General features: G+C 47.9%; 6 protein-coding genes across 6 annotated transcripts; 5 read left to right on the plus strand and 1 right to left on the minus strand.

The window, feature by feature from the left end:
• Positions 1 to 392: 392 nt before the first annotated feature.
• N7532_010548 (P-loop containing nucleoside triphosphate hydrolase protein) lies at positions 393 to 5,401 on the plus strand (the record flags this gene model as incomplete). The annotated part of the gene is made up of 14 exons (XM_056623039.1): positions 393 to 617; positions 669 to 1,197; positions 1,250 to 1,476; positions 1,536 to 1,815; positions 1,869 to 2,102; positions 2,155 to 2,867; positions 2,914 to 3,076; positions 3,127 to 3,465; positions 3,519 to 3,714; positions 3,762 to 3,812; positions 3,861 to 4,547; positions 4,595 to 4,678; positions 4,740 to 5,114; positions 5,173 to 5,401. The coding sequence occupies 14 exons, from the start codon at positions 393 to 395 to the stop codon at positions 5,399 to 5,401; spliced, it is 4,332 nt and encodes a 1,443-aa protein (XP_056470455.1).
• Positions 5,402 to 6,998: 1,597 nt separating this feature from the next.
• Positions 6,999 to 8,582, plus strand: N7532_010549 (F-box protein; the record flags this gene model as incomplete). Its single annotated transcript, XM_056623040.1, has 1 exon — positions 6,999 to 8,582. The coding sequence occupies one exon, from the start codon at positions 6,999 to 7,001 to the stop codon at positions 8,580 to 8,582; it is 1,584 nt and encodes a 527-aa protein (XP_056470456.1).
• Positions 8,583 to 8,701: 119 nt separating this feature from the next.
• N7532_010550 (LysM peptidoglycan-binding domain-containing protein) lies at positions 8,702 to 9,644 on the minus strand (the record flags this gene model as incomplete). The annotated part of the gene is made up of 3 exons (XM_056623041.1): positions 8,702 to 9,114; positions 9,300 to 9,488; positions 9,545 to 9,644. The coding sequence occupies 3 exons, from the start codon at positions 9,642 to 9,644 to the stop codon at positions 8,702 to 8,704; spliced, it is 702 nt and encodes a 233-aa protein (XP_056470457.1).
• Positions 9,645 to 13,332: 3,688 nt separating this feature from the next.
• N7532_010551 (uncharacterized protein) lies at positions 13,333 to 13,650 on the plus strand (the record flags this gene model as incomplete). Its single annotated transcript, XM_056623042.1, has 1 exon — positions 13,333 to 13,650. One exon carries the CDS (start codon positions 13,333 to 13,335, stop codon positions 13,648 to 13,650), a length of 318 nt encoding a protein of 105 aa, XP_056470458.1.
• Positions 13,651 to 14,506: 856 nt separating this feature from the next.
• N7532_010552 (beta-glucosidase D) lies at positions 14,507 to 14,866 on the plus strand (the record flags this gene model as incomplete). The annotated part of the gene is made up of 2 exons (XM_056623043.1): positions 14,507 to 14,515; positions 14,600 to 14,866. 2 exons carry the CDS (start codon positions 14,507 to 14,509, stop codon positions 14,864 to 14,866), a joined length of 276 nt encoding a protein of 91 aa, XP_056470459.1.
• Positions 14,867 to 15,243: 377 nt separating this feature from the next.
• On the plus strand, positions 15,244 to 16,493 carry N7532_010553 (uncharacterized protein; the record flags this gene model as incomplete). The annotated part of the gene is made up of 2 exons (XM_056623044.1): positions 15,244 to 16,072; positions 16,120 to 16,493. The coding sequence occupies 2 exons, from the start codon at positions 15,244 to 15,246 to the stop codon at positions 16,491 to 16,493; spliced, it is 1,203 nt and encodes a 400-aa protein (XP_056470460.1).
• Between the last annotated feature and the right edge of the window lie 399 nt (positions 16,494 to 16,892).

Raw genomic sequence — 16,892 nt, forward strand, 5'->3', positions numbered from 1 at the left:
GCCTAAATATAATTTTCAGATGCATGTCAGTCTCACCGAGAATCAATTGGTGTATTTTCATGACTAGCAGCAGCAGCCTCTCCTGATTCGGTATATTTTATTCATTCAGCCTCAATAACTCCTCTGCTGATACTTTGGATCAATGTATTAGTTAGTTAGTAGTATGCGGCTCTGAGTCAACATCTGTCAGAGGGTGAGTCTTCGTCTTCCACCAGTCACCGCCCGCCCTCCGCCCCACATTCACCAGGCATCCACATTGCATGGTCGCATTTGCAGTCATCAAGTCTGGCCCAGTCGGTCTTGGCCGCGCTGGTTACTCCATTCGGACCCCTGGACTCCTTTATAGGTACCCTTCTTCACCCCAATGCACCACCATTCAACCTCACAGTGCCATGTCTCACGCGTGGCTGCCGTGCTCGGCAGCAGACCAGGACCACTTCGGCCCGACCGTTGACAAATCCTGCCACCACGGCTTCGATTTTACCCTTCTATTCGAAGAGACGGTATTGACGCTTTTGCCGATTATCCTCGTCTGGATAGCGGGATCTATACGCGTCTGGACACTGCGTCATGTCTCAGGAAAGGCGAATCGATCATGGCTCTACACCGCGAAAGAGGTATGGCATACCCGTGCCGAGAATCAGTCACAGAGAGCTAAAAGTGTGTAGATCGCACTGGTACTGCATGTAGCGATTCAATCGATTATGTTGGTTCTGTGGTGTCAATCGTCGACTCCGAGAACGCGAGCGACCGTGCCGACTGCCATTGCGACTGTGGTCACCTACTGCTTCTTTCTCTACTTGTCGCACCTGGAGCATATCCGCTCTCTGCGACCTTCTTCGATTCTTTGTCTATTCTTCGTGCTGACCATTCCTTTTGATCTGGCTCGACTTCGTACATTTTATTTCATGCCTGATAATCAACCCATCACGGTTCTCTTCGCGATCGGTCTGGTGAACAAGGCTGTTATTCTTGTACTGGAATCGACAGAGAAAAGACATCTGCTCAAGAAAGCGTTCGAGGGGAGTGCAGTTGAATCCACGAGTGGGATTATCAGTCGCTTCTCCTTCTGGGGGATGAATGACCTGCTCGCGAAAGGATCAAAGTCTACGCTGACGGTTGAGAGCCTGCCTCTTCTTGCCGACGATATAAGAGAAGCTTCCGACCCTCAAAGCCTGGAGGAGCGATGGGATAAAGGTAAATTTCGGCACATTTATTGAGCAGGTTTCAAGACTGACATGGGTGACAGCTAACAAGTATCGATCCAACGCCCTTCTATGGACCTTTGCTCTCCATTTCAAATGGGATTACCTCGCAGGTGTTGTACCTCGCCTCGCCTTTACTGGGTTCTGCTTCGCGCAGCCGTTTCTGGTTGAACGGGTCCTTGATTTCATGACCGAGCCGGAACATGTCAATTCGGACAATTATGCCCGTGGCCTTGTTGGGGCGTATGCGATCGTCTACGTGGGTCTTGCGGTTAGCTTTACCTACTCGTCATAATGTTGGTGAGACCGAGGTGACTGACTCGAACACAGGTCTCGTTCGCTGCCTATCAACACAAAATCGACCGGATGATCACAAAAATGCGAGGAAGCCTGGTCGCTATGATCTTCAACAAGACACTGCGAATGAGCACCTCTACAGTCTCTGATGCATCTGCTATCACTTTGATGAGCACGGATATCGAGAGAATCGGATACGGCCTGCGAGATATGCATGAAATCTATTCAAACTTTACAGAGGTTGTACTTGCCTTGTGGTTGCTGGCGCGATTGCTCAAACTCGCAACACTAGCATCCACGCTAGTCGTGATAGGTGGGTGCATATGCACTTCTCGAAAGCCAAACCATCGCTAACATGTCTTCCAGTGTGCTTGGTTGCTGGAGTTCCACTAGCTGTCGCATCCAGCAGTGCCCAGGGCCTCTGGCTAGAGGCCGTGGAAGAACGCGTCGCCGTCACCGCGAAAGTCCTCGGAGTGATGAAGAACATCAAAATGACCGGATTGACAGATGTAATCGCGGACCTAGTTCGTAAGCTCAGAGTACAGGAAATCAAAGCCGCGTTTCCATACCGGCTGTACGGTGTCATTATTGTCACTTGCTGTTCGTCAACACCCTCCGTTTGGGCCGTCTCCAACTAACAGGAATTCTACAGCATACGCATCTTCAGCACTAGCCCCAGTCTTTGGATTCGGTGTCTACACTCTTCTCGCCCGTGCACACGATAACACAACACTGACCAACGGAATTGCCTTCTCGGCCCTAACACTTTTCTCGCTCCTGGACCAACCTATGATATCATTCGTCTACGGATCAGAGGATATCATGGCGGTCGTGAATTGCTTCCAGCGGATCCAGAAGCATCTGCAGGAAGTAGAGAGAGCCGACTATCGACTCACGCATGAGTCCCAGTCAACTCAATTAATTGACATCGACTCAGACGACGAAGGCCAACATTCGTTCAGTGCAGTACTCCACGAATTATCAGCAGCATGGTCCGTAGACGACGAGCCAATTCTCAAAGACCTTAACCTCAAAATCCCAACAGGAGAAACAACCATGGTCGTCGGACCCGTGGGTTGTGGTAAATCCACCCTGCTGAAAGTGCTTCTTGGCGAGGTTCCCGAGTGTACCGGGTCGATCTCGACTACTTTCAAGAATGCGGCTTACTGCAGCCAGTCGCCTTGGATTACGTTCGGTACTGTCCAGCAGAATATTCTGGGTGCTTCTCGGCTGGACCAACGGTGGTATGATCGTGTTGTTCAGGCTTGTTCTCTGCAGTTTGATTTTCAGCAGCTTCCTTTTGGAGATCAGACGAAGGTTGGTGTTCGTGGGTCGCGGTTGAGTGGTGGGCAGCAGATGCGGGTGGTAAGTTTTGATGTCTATCGTTATGATCTTTTGTAACAATTTACAGGCATTGGCGCGGGCCCTCTACTCGAGACAATCTGTTCTCATTCTCGATGACGTTCTTACCGGCCTTGATCGAGAAACCGAAAAGTCTGTTCTAGAGGAAGTTTTTGCTCCAAATGGACTTGTGAAGGAATTCCGTCATACCATGATTTTGGCCACTAATTCCAGTAGGAGTGCATTCTTGTTATTCCATTTAACCTTACTGATATGGCTCTAGCACACCATCTGCCCTACTCCGACTTTATTGTTTCGCTTAGCGAAGATGGCCACATCGTCGAACAAGGCTCCTACGACGAATTAGTGTCTGCAAAGGGCTACGTCAGCTCTCTCTCCAGTACATCCAGCACAGTCACGACCAAGCGAGCACCTGATGTAGTTCTCGACGACGAAACTCTTCAAGAACTGAAACTCCCCGACGACGAAAAGGTCGACGACACAAGTCGACAGACAGGAGACTTTTCAGTCTACCTGTACTATTTCCAGAATATTGGCTGGCCACTCCTACTGCTTCACGTCGCGTGCTCTGTCCTATTCCTTGCTGGATTAAAATTCCCACGTGAGTAACCATGCCCCACAAAATCCATTTTGAACAGTCACTAACCTCATTAGAAATCTGGCTTCAATGGTGGACTCGCGCGAACGAAGAAGTCCCGAATCAAAATGTCGGATACTGGCTCAGCGGATATGCTGCACTGGGAGTCTTGACTCTTCTTGCCACCTGTCTCGCCAATTGTGTCTTTAATATGATCATTGTACCCAAGACAGCCCGTCGATTCCACGAGATTCTGCTCGGAACAACCATGAAGTAAGACCCCAACCATATTAAAAGACACATTAGCTAAAACCTCACAGAGCAACAACATCCTTCCTCACCTCAACCGACATCGGATCCACAACCAACAGGTAACACCGGCACTCACCTAGTTCAAACACAAAACTAATCCCTCCCAGATTCAGCCAAGACCTCGAACTAATCGACGAAGAGCTCCCCTCCTCCTTCGAACTAACCCTCGACGCAGTCCTCGGCTGCATCGTCGAAGTCTTCCTAATCTTCATCGGCTCCTCCTACGTCACCATTGCTGTAATTCCGTTCTGCATCCTAACGGTCACCTACGTAGCACGCTACTACATCCGGACATCCCGTCAACTCCGCCTGCTCGAGATCGAAGCAAAAGCCCCCCTCTTCTCGCAATTCCTTGAAGCGCTCAGCTCCCTCCCGAGTATCCGCGCTTACGGCTGGAACGGGCACTACCGGACCCAGAACAGGATTGCCCTCGATATATCGCAGCGTCCGTTCTACACGCTCTATTGTATCCAGCGGTGGCTGAGTCTCGTGCTGGATTTGATTGTTGCCGGGATTGCAGTGACAGTAATCGCGATTGCGATGTCGATGAGAGGTCGTTCGGAGCTTAATCTTTTCGGGATTGCGCTTTTTAATATTGTTGGTTTTTCCGCGACGTTGCAGAGTCTTGTTACGGAGTGGACTGGTCTCGAGACTTCCATTGGCGCGGTTTCTAGGATTAAGTCCTACGTGCAGAATGCGGCGGCTGAGGATCTGGAGGGAGAAGATGGTGTTGTTCCGGGATTTTGGCCGTTGAATGGGAAGGTGGAGTTTATTGGTGTTTCTGCTTCTTATGAGTTCGTCCTCTCACTACGCTTATACCGACACAACTAATATTTTGCAGTGCATCCTCCAACCCCGTCCTCCAGGACATAACCCTAAGAATCCACGCGGGCGAAAAAATCGCCATTTGCGGCCGAACAGGCAGGTTCGTTCCCCCTCTCCACCTCACCATCCTTTTTAAGATACTAACAACTCGGGAAACCCAGCGGCAAATCAACCCTAATCTCAAGTCTCCTCCGACTCCTAGACCTCACCACCGGCAAAATCACCGTCGACAACATCGACATCTCACGCATCCCCCGCTCAACCGTGCGGTCTCGCTTAAACACCATCCCCCAGCAACCCTTCTTCCTACACGGCAGCATCCGACTAAATGCCGATCCCAGCGGTACTCTCGAGGACGCACCCATCATCTCCGCATTGGAGAAGGTAAACCTCTGGTCGCACGTCAAGAGCAAGGGTGGACTCGACGCAGAGTTATCAGATGACCTCCTCTCGCATGGGCAGCAGCAGCTGTTCTGCCTGGCTAGGGCTTTGTGTAAGAATAGTCGGGTTGTCGTTTTGGATGAGGCGACGAGCAGGTATTTCACCCCCTTTTCTAATCTATCCTCGTCTTTCTCCTTGTACTGATGATTGTAGTGTGGATGCCGAAACAGATAAACTCATGCAGCAAATCATCCGCACAGAGTTCAGGGAGAAGACTGTTATTGCGATCGCGCATAAATTGCATACCGTGCTGGATTTTGACAAGGTTGTTTTTATGGAGCGGGGGCGGGTTGTTGAGTTTGATCACCCTGGGGCGCTTCTTCAGAGGGAGGGGTCGGCTTTTAGAGGGTTGTTTGAGAGTTTCGAGAGGGGGGTGGAGTAGATGGATAGTGTGATTCCACCCATAGATGATCAATGGATTATTGACCAATTTTGTTGGGTGGTGAGACACTGTGGACTGTTCATGCAATCAATCCAAAGGTCAAGGAGCTTGTGTGTGGGCTATGTTGTCTTGATCCTTGCTGAATCATATAATTATCTCTTACCCTGGCCTTTCTCCCTCGTCCGCCTAACACCTGGAGAAAAGCAATGATTTGTGACGGATGAACCTAGGAATAGCCTCATCTCGTGGAAGGATGCCTGAGGCATAATTTTGGGTCGTTTGCACTACGCGTTTGCTGGTGCGCGTTTGCTGGGTACTTAAGCCCTCTCTTTCTGGCCGACTTTCTTTCTTTCTCCTTCCTACTTCATCATCGAGATTCTCATCCTGTAGGCACCAAATGAATCTGTTTCTTTCGAACGGCCCGTAACAACAACTGGGAGTCTTTATGATCCACTTCAATGCCATCTCCGGTACATACGACCACAGGGTGTTGAGAACAGGGCTTCCCGTCCGCTCAGCCGTACTTAAGCCACATGTTATCCGCAGTCAATTTCCAAAAAACCTCGATCTTTAAAACAGCGTTGGATCTCACCCTAGGGAGAGTGTGGGTGAAATGGGTGAGAAATTTTTAGACCAGGGTGACAGGGGTGAGAACGGGTGTGAATTCTCATTCTGGCGACAGGCGCAGTTCCTGATAAGTGCTGGTCAACTCTTCTAGCGCCGGCTGAACCCCTGGCGCATAATGATTGCTGCCAAACTGATCGAGATATCCTTCGGTGTTGGGGTTTGGGAAAAAGAATGTTTAATGTCCGGTATCATGACCAAACATCAGAGGCAAAGGACAGCGATGGTTTATTCCTGCGTTTGGTGGCTAATGAGATACAAAAGTTAACTAAATGGAATACCAACTAAACCTGATCGAAACGACGGACGCTGGTAACGAATGAGCATTGCAACAAAGAAGAGTCATGGAAACAAAGAGCATGATTCCGTACCAAGGTTAGTTCTCTCCAGTGCCAGCACAGCCTGCTATTGTAAATCGAGCCTGGGCGAAGGCTACATGCGATGGGGAAAATGGAATGGTGGGCGATCTGGCAAGATCTTGCCGGAAAAAGCTATGGGCCCATAGGCAGGTGCACCAGTTGAATCAGAACAGGACCTTAATTGTAAATTACGGCTGCCCAGCTTATTTGTAACCGGCTAATGAATAACTAACCTATTATCTCTTCCTGACGTGTTTTCTCGACACAGCAGATATTCCGTTAAAGTGGGAATTACCATAGATCTGTTCCATCTGATAAATTGAATGAGGTTTTGAAGTTTGCATGATTGAATTAATGGCAGAAAAATGCGGTCAAATCGGGGTCGTAGACTTTTGCGGCTCCACTGTAAAAAGGGGAAGGTAATGAAGCTGAAATGAAGCTGGGACCATCTTCCTAGTGGTAAATTTACTGTGTGCCGTTGGTTTTCCCGGTGGATCCCACCTGGATCAAGATTTCGCAGGTCAAGTTTGTCCTTCTGCCATACAAAACCTCATCAGCCCCCACCCTCCCCTCATCTCGCATTTTTATATCCTTCACCCAAAAATAGCGACTTGATGGTGTCTCAGACGTCTTCGATAGAAAGGCAAAGTCCTTGGCTTGCAAATCTCCCCACGGAAATCGTCTTAGTTATTTCATCCTTTTTGACCAATCGGGATCGCAAGTCGCTGCGTTCGTCATGCAGAGCACTGAACAAAGTTACTCCGCTCTTTTTCTCGAGGGTGTTTCTTTCTACAAATCCGTTGGATATTGAGGTATTTTGCGCCGTTGCAATCCATCACACCTTTCGGCATCAGGTCACCGAAATCATCTGGGACGATGCACGTTTCTTGCCGGAGCCAGTAATTCCAGAAGAGGAATGGCGTCCATATATGGACCGTGAAGACCTGGAGATGAACCCAGACGAAGAATGCCCGAACTGGTTTGTGGAAGGATGTGAAGAGAATATCGATCTGCTGAGGAGGCGGAAAGGTGACGATGTCGATCGACCCGATCACATTGCTCGTCAGAAACAAATTGACGCGCAGATGCCGCTCCGACAATGCTGGGAGCTTTATTCAAAGTTATTGAAAGATCAGAATGAGGTTATCGACTCTAAAGCCGACGAGAAAGCATTTATCCTGGGCCTGCAGCAGTTTCCACATTTGAGAAGAGTGACGGTCACACCGGCAGCGCACGGCTGGCTCTTTGCCCCCCTGTACGAAACTCCCATGATCCGCGCATTTCCATATGGATTCAACTATCCGATTCCACGGGGATGGCCTACGGTTGATTTTCGGGAAGCGGCGCAGGACCCGGTTCCATGGTCAGAGGCAACGGAGGAATACAAAGACCAATGGAGAGGCGTTCGAATCGCTCTTCGTATTTTATCACAGCATGACCATCGTGTCTCGGAATTGAGTTTCGACTCAAAGCAACTCATAACTGGCATCAACTTCATGATATTTGCCCAGCCATGCGAGGAATGCGAACACTTCACAGCGATTATGAAACGCCCGGCTTTCAAACACCTTGACCTGCCTCTGCTTGTTGGACATCAAGGATATGGTGGCTGGGAAGGGCTAAATAGTGGCAAACTCTATCAGGCTTTGAGTGAGGCGAAAGAGCTCACTTATATCAGTTTTTCAACCTCCGTGCTGGAGGGACCAATTCCCGATGTCCCTCCTTTGAAGAAAATCTTCCCAGTTGAGCATTGGCCAGCACTTTGTCATTTTGGGCTCTCTCATTTTTGCGTCGTTCAGACAGATCTGATGGAACTACTCAAATCATTCCCAAATACCCTGCGATGTGTGGAGCTCAGCTTCCTACATTTTGCCGATGCTGGACTTGGTTGGAGGGAATTTCTGGATAAAATGCGCCAAGAACTCGATTGGTCTGAGCGAGATCCCCATGTAAGACCGAATGTTCTCAGTATCATGGAAGGATATAACCCGCCTTTTGTTGGCCAGGGTGTTTGGCTTGAAGATGAGACTACTAACTTTCTGTATGGTTCTGGTCAAAACCCTATGGTTGAAAATGCTCCATATTCCCCTGAATTTGGATATGGGATGCTACGGGACCTTTTCGAGCCCGAATATACCCGGCCCAATCTCGATCATACAAGGCTGTCGGAGATGGGTATCACGGTACGTCTGTGGTAACAAAGAATGAACTATGTTGCGATCTAGCATGTAGATGAAACAAGCTTCTAATAAAGTAGCCGTAACCCATTTCCATGGAATATCAAGCTAGTCGTGATAGGAGATACCTATCAAAGCATCTAACTGCTCTTTCTCGTGGCTGTTGCGACTCCCTCTATCTGCGAAGTACTGATACTTGCTGTACCAACGCAAACATACTCTTTTGCTTGTAGGCCAGCACAGTTCGACTTGACCGCTGGGTTCCAGTCGTAGAAGGAAGGAAGAGGAATATCGTTCTCGTTGGCGATATCACTGCAAGAGTCGTCGGCTAATACCTTGTAGAACTTATCGCAGGTAGATATAATGCCCGTTTGAATGGGATAGGGCGTCACAATATCGGTTCCTGTAGTTGCCGCTTTGATGCCCACACAGACGTACTCATTTGTCTGCAAGCCGGAGCAGTCGGACTTAACCGCTGGATTCCACTCGTAGAAGGAGCCCGGGGAGATATCGTGATTGGTGGCGATGTCGACACATGAATCATCTTGACCACCTTGTAGAAGGTGTCGCACGTAGAAACCATGCCAGTTTGGATTGGAGATGGTGTAGAGATAGCATTTCCAATCGAGCTCGGAGTTTGCGTCTGAACGCTACTGGCTTCCAGGCTGGAACTCCGTCTCCAGGCTGGAGGGCCAACAGGATACCCGCCCGCATGGGTTGAGAGACAATAGTTTGTACCAATGCTCAGCCCGCTACAGTCCTTGCGCACAGTTGGATTCATTGCGTAGAGATTGTCCATACTGAGACCGTAGGTATGAAGAATGATATAGCAAGTATCGTAGGTTTCCAGTGGGGCAACCCACATGGTACAGTTCGCGATTTCACCGTGAGCACGAGGACTAGGTGTTTTGACGGCATCCTTTGTTCCTATGAAACCAATATGAGTTAGTGATATGCAGCGTACTTTTTATTTTCCGTCTTACCAGTAGAGGTAGGCTTTGAAAGCAGAGCGCAATATGAGCTGCTCGGATCTAAGGTGCAAGGGTAGTCAAATGAATTCTTGATATTAGTTGTCGTCGCCATTGATGTTGCTGATATGCGTTGAATTGAGGATTTCGACTCTCGCTTCGAAGTCAAGGTAGGATTCCAAAGAACAAGTTCCTGCTTTTCATTAATCTCCAAGAACACGAAGAGAACAGAAACACTAAATTAACGTCTCTTGTAATACCCCAAACCCATGCCAAATTCCAACAATCAGCAGCTTCGTTGTCCGTGACATTTTGGAACCACGTGTATCTGCACAAAGGTCAATACATGCCCGCCAGACATATGACCGAGTACCTACTTTTCACAATCCTTGCGGGATCCGCTTGCCAGCGGAATGATTGGCCGAGAGGCAGAATGGTAGACAGGACGAGATCCATTACGTGGTAACGGAATGGAAGGCGTTTCGTTGAATCCCACCGTTGGAGTAGCCGAGATTTCTCCGTAGCCCGGATAAGTCGCAATGTATCCCACTGGCTCCACGCAATAGTAAGTGTCGGCTTGGAGATTGGTGCAATTTTCGAAGAGTCCAGGGTTCAAAAACAGACTATATAGATTGGATTATATTGTTCCATTGTTTCAGTTAATTTCACTCACAGATCAATTCTGGAGACGCTGTATTCCTCCACTATTCCTGTGCAATTCTCTCCTTTGGCAACTTTGTGGTATTCACCACAGCGAGAGGTTGTTTTGTCCCCTGTGGGAGAAGGAATGGAGCTGAGAAACATAAATCAGTATGGCTTCATCCAAGCCAATGATACAATAAGCACAGACGCTGTAGTAGTGATAATGGATGACATGCCCGAGAGGCCATAGTTGCCGTTTGGGTTGCTGACACAAATACTGCTGTTGACCAGGCTTTGAAGGTTTCTATTATTTGGTGAATTTAGCAGACTGCGGTATCATATTTGTACATTTCCACATACGAGCAGACAGTATTTATATCAGAGTTCCAAGACAGAAGCTGTGCGTAGGTGATATTTTGGGACTTTCCAATGCTGGAGCAGGTATCACCGGACTGCACAGTGTGGGTTTTGCAGCTTGAGTCGGAGCGAGGGAGGACAGAAAAGAGAGACGCCTGGGCTCCAGCGATAATACAAAGTCTGTAAACTACAGCCCTCATCTTTGTTTGTTCCCCTCGTTGTCGGAAGAGTAAAGACAAAATAAAAAAAGAAAGAGTTGCTGGAGCTCAGCGACTCAACAAGGTAAATATTCATTCAACCGGAAATCCAAAATGAGGAATATCCTCCCTCCCGATCAAGCCAAGAAATGCCAATCGGCAGCACGTACAGATCCAGAGCGATGTAACGATGCTAAATTTCGGAAACTACTCCGTACTACGGAGTCGTATCCGTACTTCTGCGTTATCATGAGAATCAAGACCTACCCCTGCTGGCCTTTACCCCATATCGGTGAGCTTGCTCGGTTAGTCGAGTCCCGCTTAATTGAGATGATGTCTTGAAAGTTAAGTTTTACTCGACAAACAGCAACATGGGTTACAGTCGGGAAAGACGAACCCAAATTTAGGTCAAAAGACACAGAGATGTGGATTTTGACCCGTTCGCATAGTAACCGGCCCCACGTAATTTCCAGCTATCAGCGATGACGAGAAAATCTCACTTGAAGGCCTGACTGTTCATAGTGGCCAAGTTGGGGGTTTCATGACCTTCGATCCATATCTGCAGGTCAACTATCAGATGGGCATCCTTAAAAACATAGAAGTTCAATTCACAGACGCCGAGGTGCATTTCAACGGTCTTCTTACAACCCGTGTCTTGACAGATCTTGGCAATCTCACTGGCTATTATCCATCTCCTACTGAAGAAGAGATCACTGCCGATTTTGAGGGTCGTGCAGACAACAAGATTTCTACTGGCTCAGAAAATATTGTCCACGATGTGTCCGGTGCCGGCGGGAAGATATCACTGAGCACATTCATTCGCTTTGGTATGGGTATCAAATTCACGATGCCTTTCTCATATATGGATGTAGATACGAGCAAAATCACAAGAAAAGGAGACGTGAGTATGACAGCCTGCAATTTTCTTTGATATCTGATACAAATTAACAGTCTGTAGATGGGTATGGCATATGACAATTTGGTCACTTTCGCATTTTACCCTGGAGACGATGAGGATGAAGATGCTACCCCTTGCTTGGATTACAATGTCACGTAAGCTCGCCATTATTTGCTCGAGCCCATAGAATGCATTTGCTAATGAGTTTTCTTTTTATAGTACTGCCATCACCTAGAGTGTCTTTGACGGGTATGGCTTTGTATCTTCAAGGTTGGAGCATATTACATTTTACTAACCGGCGTTTTATTCGAAGGGACTTGATGGGCTGGGACACCTCGAGTGTTCAGCTAGGATTTGAAGAGGTAAGGCAATGCTTGGTCCAAGACATTAAAACCATAACGTTTACTAAAAGCCTCCAACAGCGATCTCCAAGCGATGGGCAAGTTTGCTACCCTAGCCAGAAAGATTCCACTTCTAGCTTGAAACGAGAAATCGAGGCTGAAGAGCCTGGACAACTTCTCACGGATCAAGACATTCCGGACAATTCTTACATTGAGATATATCCTCGCAAAAACGTCATTTCCAAGCGAGGGGGTATCGGGATAACGGGTTGGGACGACCTCGTTCTAATGGAAGTCCAGGAAGCCCCAACACTTTTTTCGCAGCACTTGGCGACGATATATCGGTCCTTATAAGCAAAAGTCCCTCAAGGTCGGCTGCCCTAATGGTTATGGATGCGCTACCGAAGAAGATCCAGACGAGGTAAGCTGGTGTTGTGGGTGTGCATGCATGGACTGTCTCGGTTATTATGGGGATGATATTCCCGAGTGTGAGGAGTGTGATGACATTCCATCCGGAACCTGGCCTTACACCGGCTTCGATGGCATCATACATCTGAAGAGGGATCTCCCCGTTTCAGAAAACCCCAGCGCAGTACTGTCTTTGGTGGCCGGTCATGAATTCCATCAGTTGGAACGTCGCAGAAATGGTATAGCTACCCCTGGCTACAAGAAGGTTACTGTGTGTGGTGGAAAGTATTCAGCGGGGAAACCCGGTCAATATCCGTCGTTCCCATCAAACGCTCACTATGCCTGGGATGGAATTGAGGGCGGAAAGTGGGACCCAATATCAAGATACTGGGGAAACAGTTCGGCTTCATGTACCAACTGGGGAGTTTTTCGAAGACAAACCGCTGATACAGTTTCACTGATGCGAACGGAAACTCAGAGAGAGCTCAGTATGAGAGTACGTATATTCGTTCCTGGTTCTACCACACTGGTTCTACCACGAATCCCAAGCTAATATCCGCAGCGGAGCACGTCTTTGAGGGGCAGCTGGTCGGTTACTTTTCAACTATTGGCTGGTCCATGGCACACTCAATAAATATACCGATTGGCAAGTGACCACCGCCAATAAATTACCTTGCTCATTTACGAAGCCATGGATCATCAATCTCAATCCGGGTCACCCCTGGATATTTAGCGGTCGATCGGTTGGCTTTCTTGAGCGAATGCTCTCTGAGCTAGGTAGTGAAGGTCATCTTGACAGATTGACCATCTTTATGGGACGACCAAATTTGAAAAATGGCATCGTGAGTGTTTTCCAAGAATGCCTGTTGATGCAATTGTACTACTTCTTTATTAACACTCGCTAACACATTCCATTAGCTATTCTCTGGAAAGAGTCCCGATATAGGTGGTTTTTCGGATATGAGCGACGACCAGCAAATTTTGGCTGCCAAGGAGCTGGGTATGGTTTTCAACTACATGAATGAAGATGTAATATGGGATAAATTTTGCGACACTTACGAGGCCATGCGAGACTTACTTGGGGATTTTCAAGCCTTCTATCGGAGCAACCCCAGCCCCAATCTACCTCAAGCCAATCTCCCAGACCTACAAAAGGAATGGGAGAATTTCATTCATGCTTCTCTCGAACAGATTGTTCACAACGGAAGAGTGTCATTTGATTCAATGAGAGACAACAAGTACGTTGACGTTGTCGCAAAATTCGCTTCTTGGTTCTAACTTGGATTTTTAGGTCTCCTTATAACCCTTACTGAGTATTGAAATGGACCCAGCTTCGTCATTTGAACAGACAACAGATTCGATTGAATAAGGGGTGCCCAAACCTGAGAATGTAGTCACTCTGATAGATTCTTGACTTATCGGCTACTCAATACGATCTGCTGTTCCTTCGCTATAATGGCCCTTCTCTATCCTAAGCTGAAGGAATCATTCAATAATTATCTTCGCTATGGGAACTGGTCACTCTCAATTCAAGATGGTTAGCTCTAGACAGAACAGAGTTCTGTAGTTTCAGTCGCGGTCCTGAAGTTTACGAATATGAATTGAGACAGCTCGTGAATATTGTGATGAGTTCAGCGATTGGTCCAATCTCAACGTGCAATTTACATGTAGTTGGTGCTTTTGCGTCTCCATATAATCCGCCCAATGATTAATGGGTCACAGAAATGGAATCTGCTGATGTGAAGTCTAAAGGGAGATGCGCATACACTACGGCGGATTTATTCGCATTTCGCCGCCTTCTTTATTTGTCATCTCAAAGCAGTTGAGAGAAACAGAACTGAGAGACTCTGAGGGGTCAGGGAGTATTAGGAAACTCACGGGCTTCTGGCTAGGTGTTTGGGTCAAAATCGGCGCCTACCTCATCTAATATCAGGGGACCAGCAATTAGCTGCCTCTTGTGTAGAGTACTATAGATTCTACACTTAAAGTCAATCAACGATTATCAGCTACAGCCCGCAGAATATATGATCTTTACGTTGATTCCTGACATAAATCTGTTACGGCGTTGTTGAACGGGTGTTGCAAATCTGCCATGACTTCTACTATTGCCACACCCACTTGGCGTCTGCAAATAATGACTATGGTTTGTCCGGCAACCTCTCCGTCGGTGGCTATGAGGATCTCTGGGATGTTGTGTCCAAGATCAGCGCCACTGTTCGCAACACAGGATCTGCGGAATAGTGCGGAGTTGCCTCAGCTCTACATTAGCTACCCGAAGTCGGCTCAGCAGCATCTAGGCCAGCTGCGTGGGTCCGAGAATGTGGATCTCAAGGCTAGAGAACAGTCGTCGGTGGAGTTTGAGCTTCGTCGCCGCGATCTCTCTTACTGGGATGTGAAGGCTCAAAAATGGGCCGTTGCTCCTGGTACTTATACTGTTTATGTCGGTGCCAGCTCGCGGGATCTGCGACTTCACGGTACCTCTGAGCTTATATAGAATTACGTCGCGACACCAAGTGACGGTGAATTTGTGAACTGATCAATATTGGACGTGGAAAGGGTCTGATCGGCGTGGCAGGAACGGATCATATGATTATTACCATAGTCAGCAGTTGGGGCCGGAAATGTGTCTCACTTTAGTTACCACCCATCGTCACTTGCGAAATCTCGTCCGCGGTGTGCCAGTGACTTTCACTTGCTGCTTCCAGTATCGGAATCTCCACCCCGCTAGCCCCTTACGGTCACCCTTAGTTTGGTGTCGTTCACCAGCGAAACTTACAATCTAAACCCGCTCCCACTCAGTGGATAAATAACTGGCCAGATTCACATCCGCTGTCCTGAGACCCAAAGTTCTCCCCATCCGCTACACGGATCATGGAGCATTTATTTCCTGGTTTCGTCCGCGTTCTACGGAACCTGGATGATGCTAATGGCTTGCTCGCGACCTTTCAAGAATTTGAAAACAACCCCTCGGCTCTTAGTGCAGAGGATCGCATTCGGCTCCTCGATTTTCCTGACCTTGCAACCCAAGTCGCAAACATTGCTGCCACAGCTTCAACAACCTTGAATAAGCAGGACTTCTTAAAGAAGGGTGCCGAGTCACCCAGAGATCTAACTTCCTCCGAGATTGCTTTGTTGAAGAGTCGCTACTGGGGAAAACTTACCTTCGATGAAAGCGTGGCATTTGAGGATGCTCTGGGTACATTGTCCGATGTCTCCTATGGGCACCGCACGGAAACCTTGGAACGCATGCAGAATTTCCAGAGTCATCTCTACGAGCAGTATGAAGCCAAGGCAATCGAAAATGCGTCTGATGAAGAGGTTCGACGAATTGAAGAAAGGCTCGAAGCTCGGAAACAAAAGGACGTGGAGAAAATGTTGCAAAAAGGGCAGCCCTGGCTGCGTCAGCTATGGCAAGAAGATCAGGATAAAAGGCCGTGGGGTTATGCGATATTTGAGAATCCTCAATGGAAGGCAGAGAATCCCGATCGCTGGGAACAGTATAATCGAAAGTTGTCGCATTCAATGCACATGGCTTTTAGCGCGATAGCCTCCGGTTTCACGATCCAATCGAGATACTGTGTTGAGCGTCTAGATTGGCCTCCCGAGACGCCTACTGAAGACGAAAAGTTTCCTATGATCTTGAGCGAATTACGGAAGCAGTTCAATTATCTCCGATCGTACCCTCCAAAAAGGAAATATCGTATCTTATGAACGATATGGCGTTGGGGAGCATTGACTCTATGCCAGAGGGGCTCACAGAGGGGACTCTGCGGAATGTTTTTCTATATCTAGATGGCGATTCTGCAGCATCTGTTCTGGAAAACCGGTTAGCAAATGATTTTTGGATCTGGGCTGTCGACCCAGACTACGTGGAAGACACTGAAAACCAAAGCTCCAGTGGATATCAAGGTTATCTGCGCGTTCGTCTTCAGCAGCTTATTCACAATTTTTACGTCGCCCGGCGTTGGCATACCGATACGGTCTCCCTGAAAGACTTGTGGAAGGCAGCGCAGAAGGATCCTCACAATGGCTCGTTTGTTTCATTGAAAGATGAGGAAATATTTTCTCAAGACTCAACTTGGGAAGTTGCAGCCGCCCTTCGAACACCATTTGCAAGATAGTAAGCCTCCGATTGATTGTACTTATTTGAAGCCAATAGAGTGGACACAAAGCCTTTTGGTAGTTTAATACGCGTTCTACCAAGCCGAATAGGTGTAGATGGAAATTGCTTGGCTAGTACGCCCCTTCCCCTGGGAAGGTCCCTGGATTCTCAAACTAGCGTAGTAGTACAACGACAAGAAATATCACCTGAAAAAGCAGTATCCTATTTGCACATGCTGGAACTCGTTCCAACACAGTATGCGTCTCCGGCTATGAGCCCTTGGCATTCACCCTTCTTCGTGTTGAGAGCCAGGTTCATTTTGTAAAAGTGGCCTCAGCAGCTCGTCCGATTGGACTGGTAGTTGCATCAGCGGAAATGATGGTACTGTAGATTTGTTACTATTTCCTTGAATAAATTA

Source organism: Penicillium argentinense (assembly GCF_028826775.1).
Source record: "Penicillium argentinense strain IBT 30761 chromosome Unknown utg000010l_segment0_segment0, whole genome shotgun sequence".
In the NCBI taxonomy this organism is placed as follows: Eukaryota; Fungi; Ascomycota; class Eurotiomycetes; order Eurotiales; family Aspergillaceae; genus Penicillium; species Penicillium argentinense.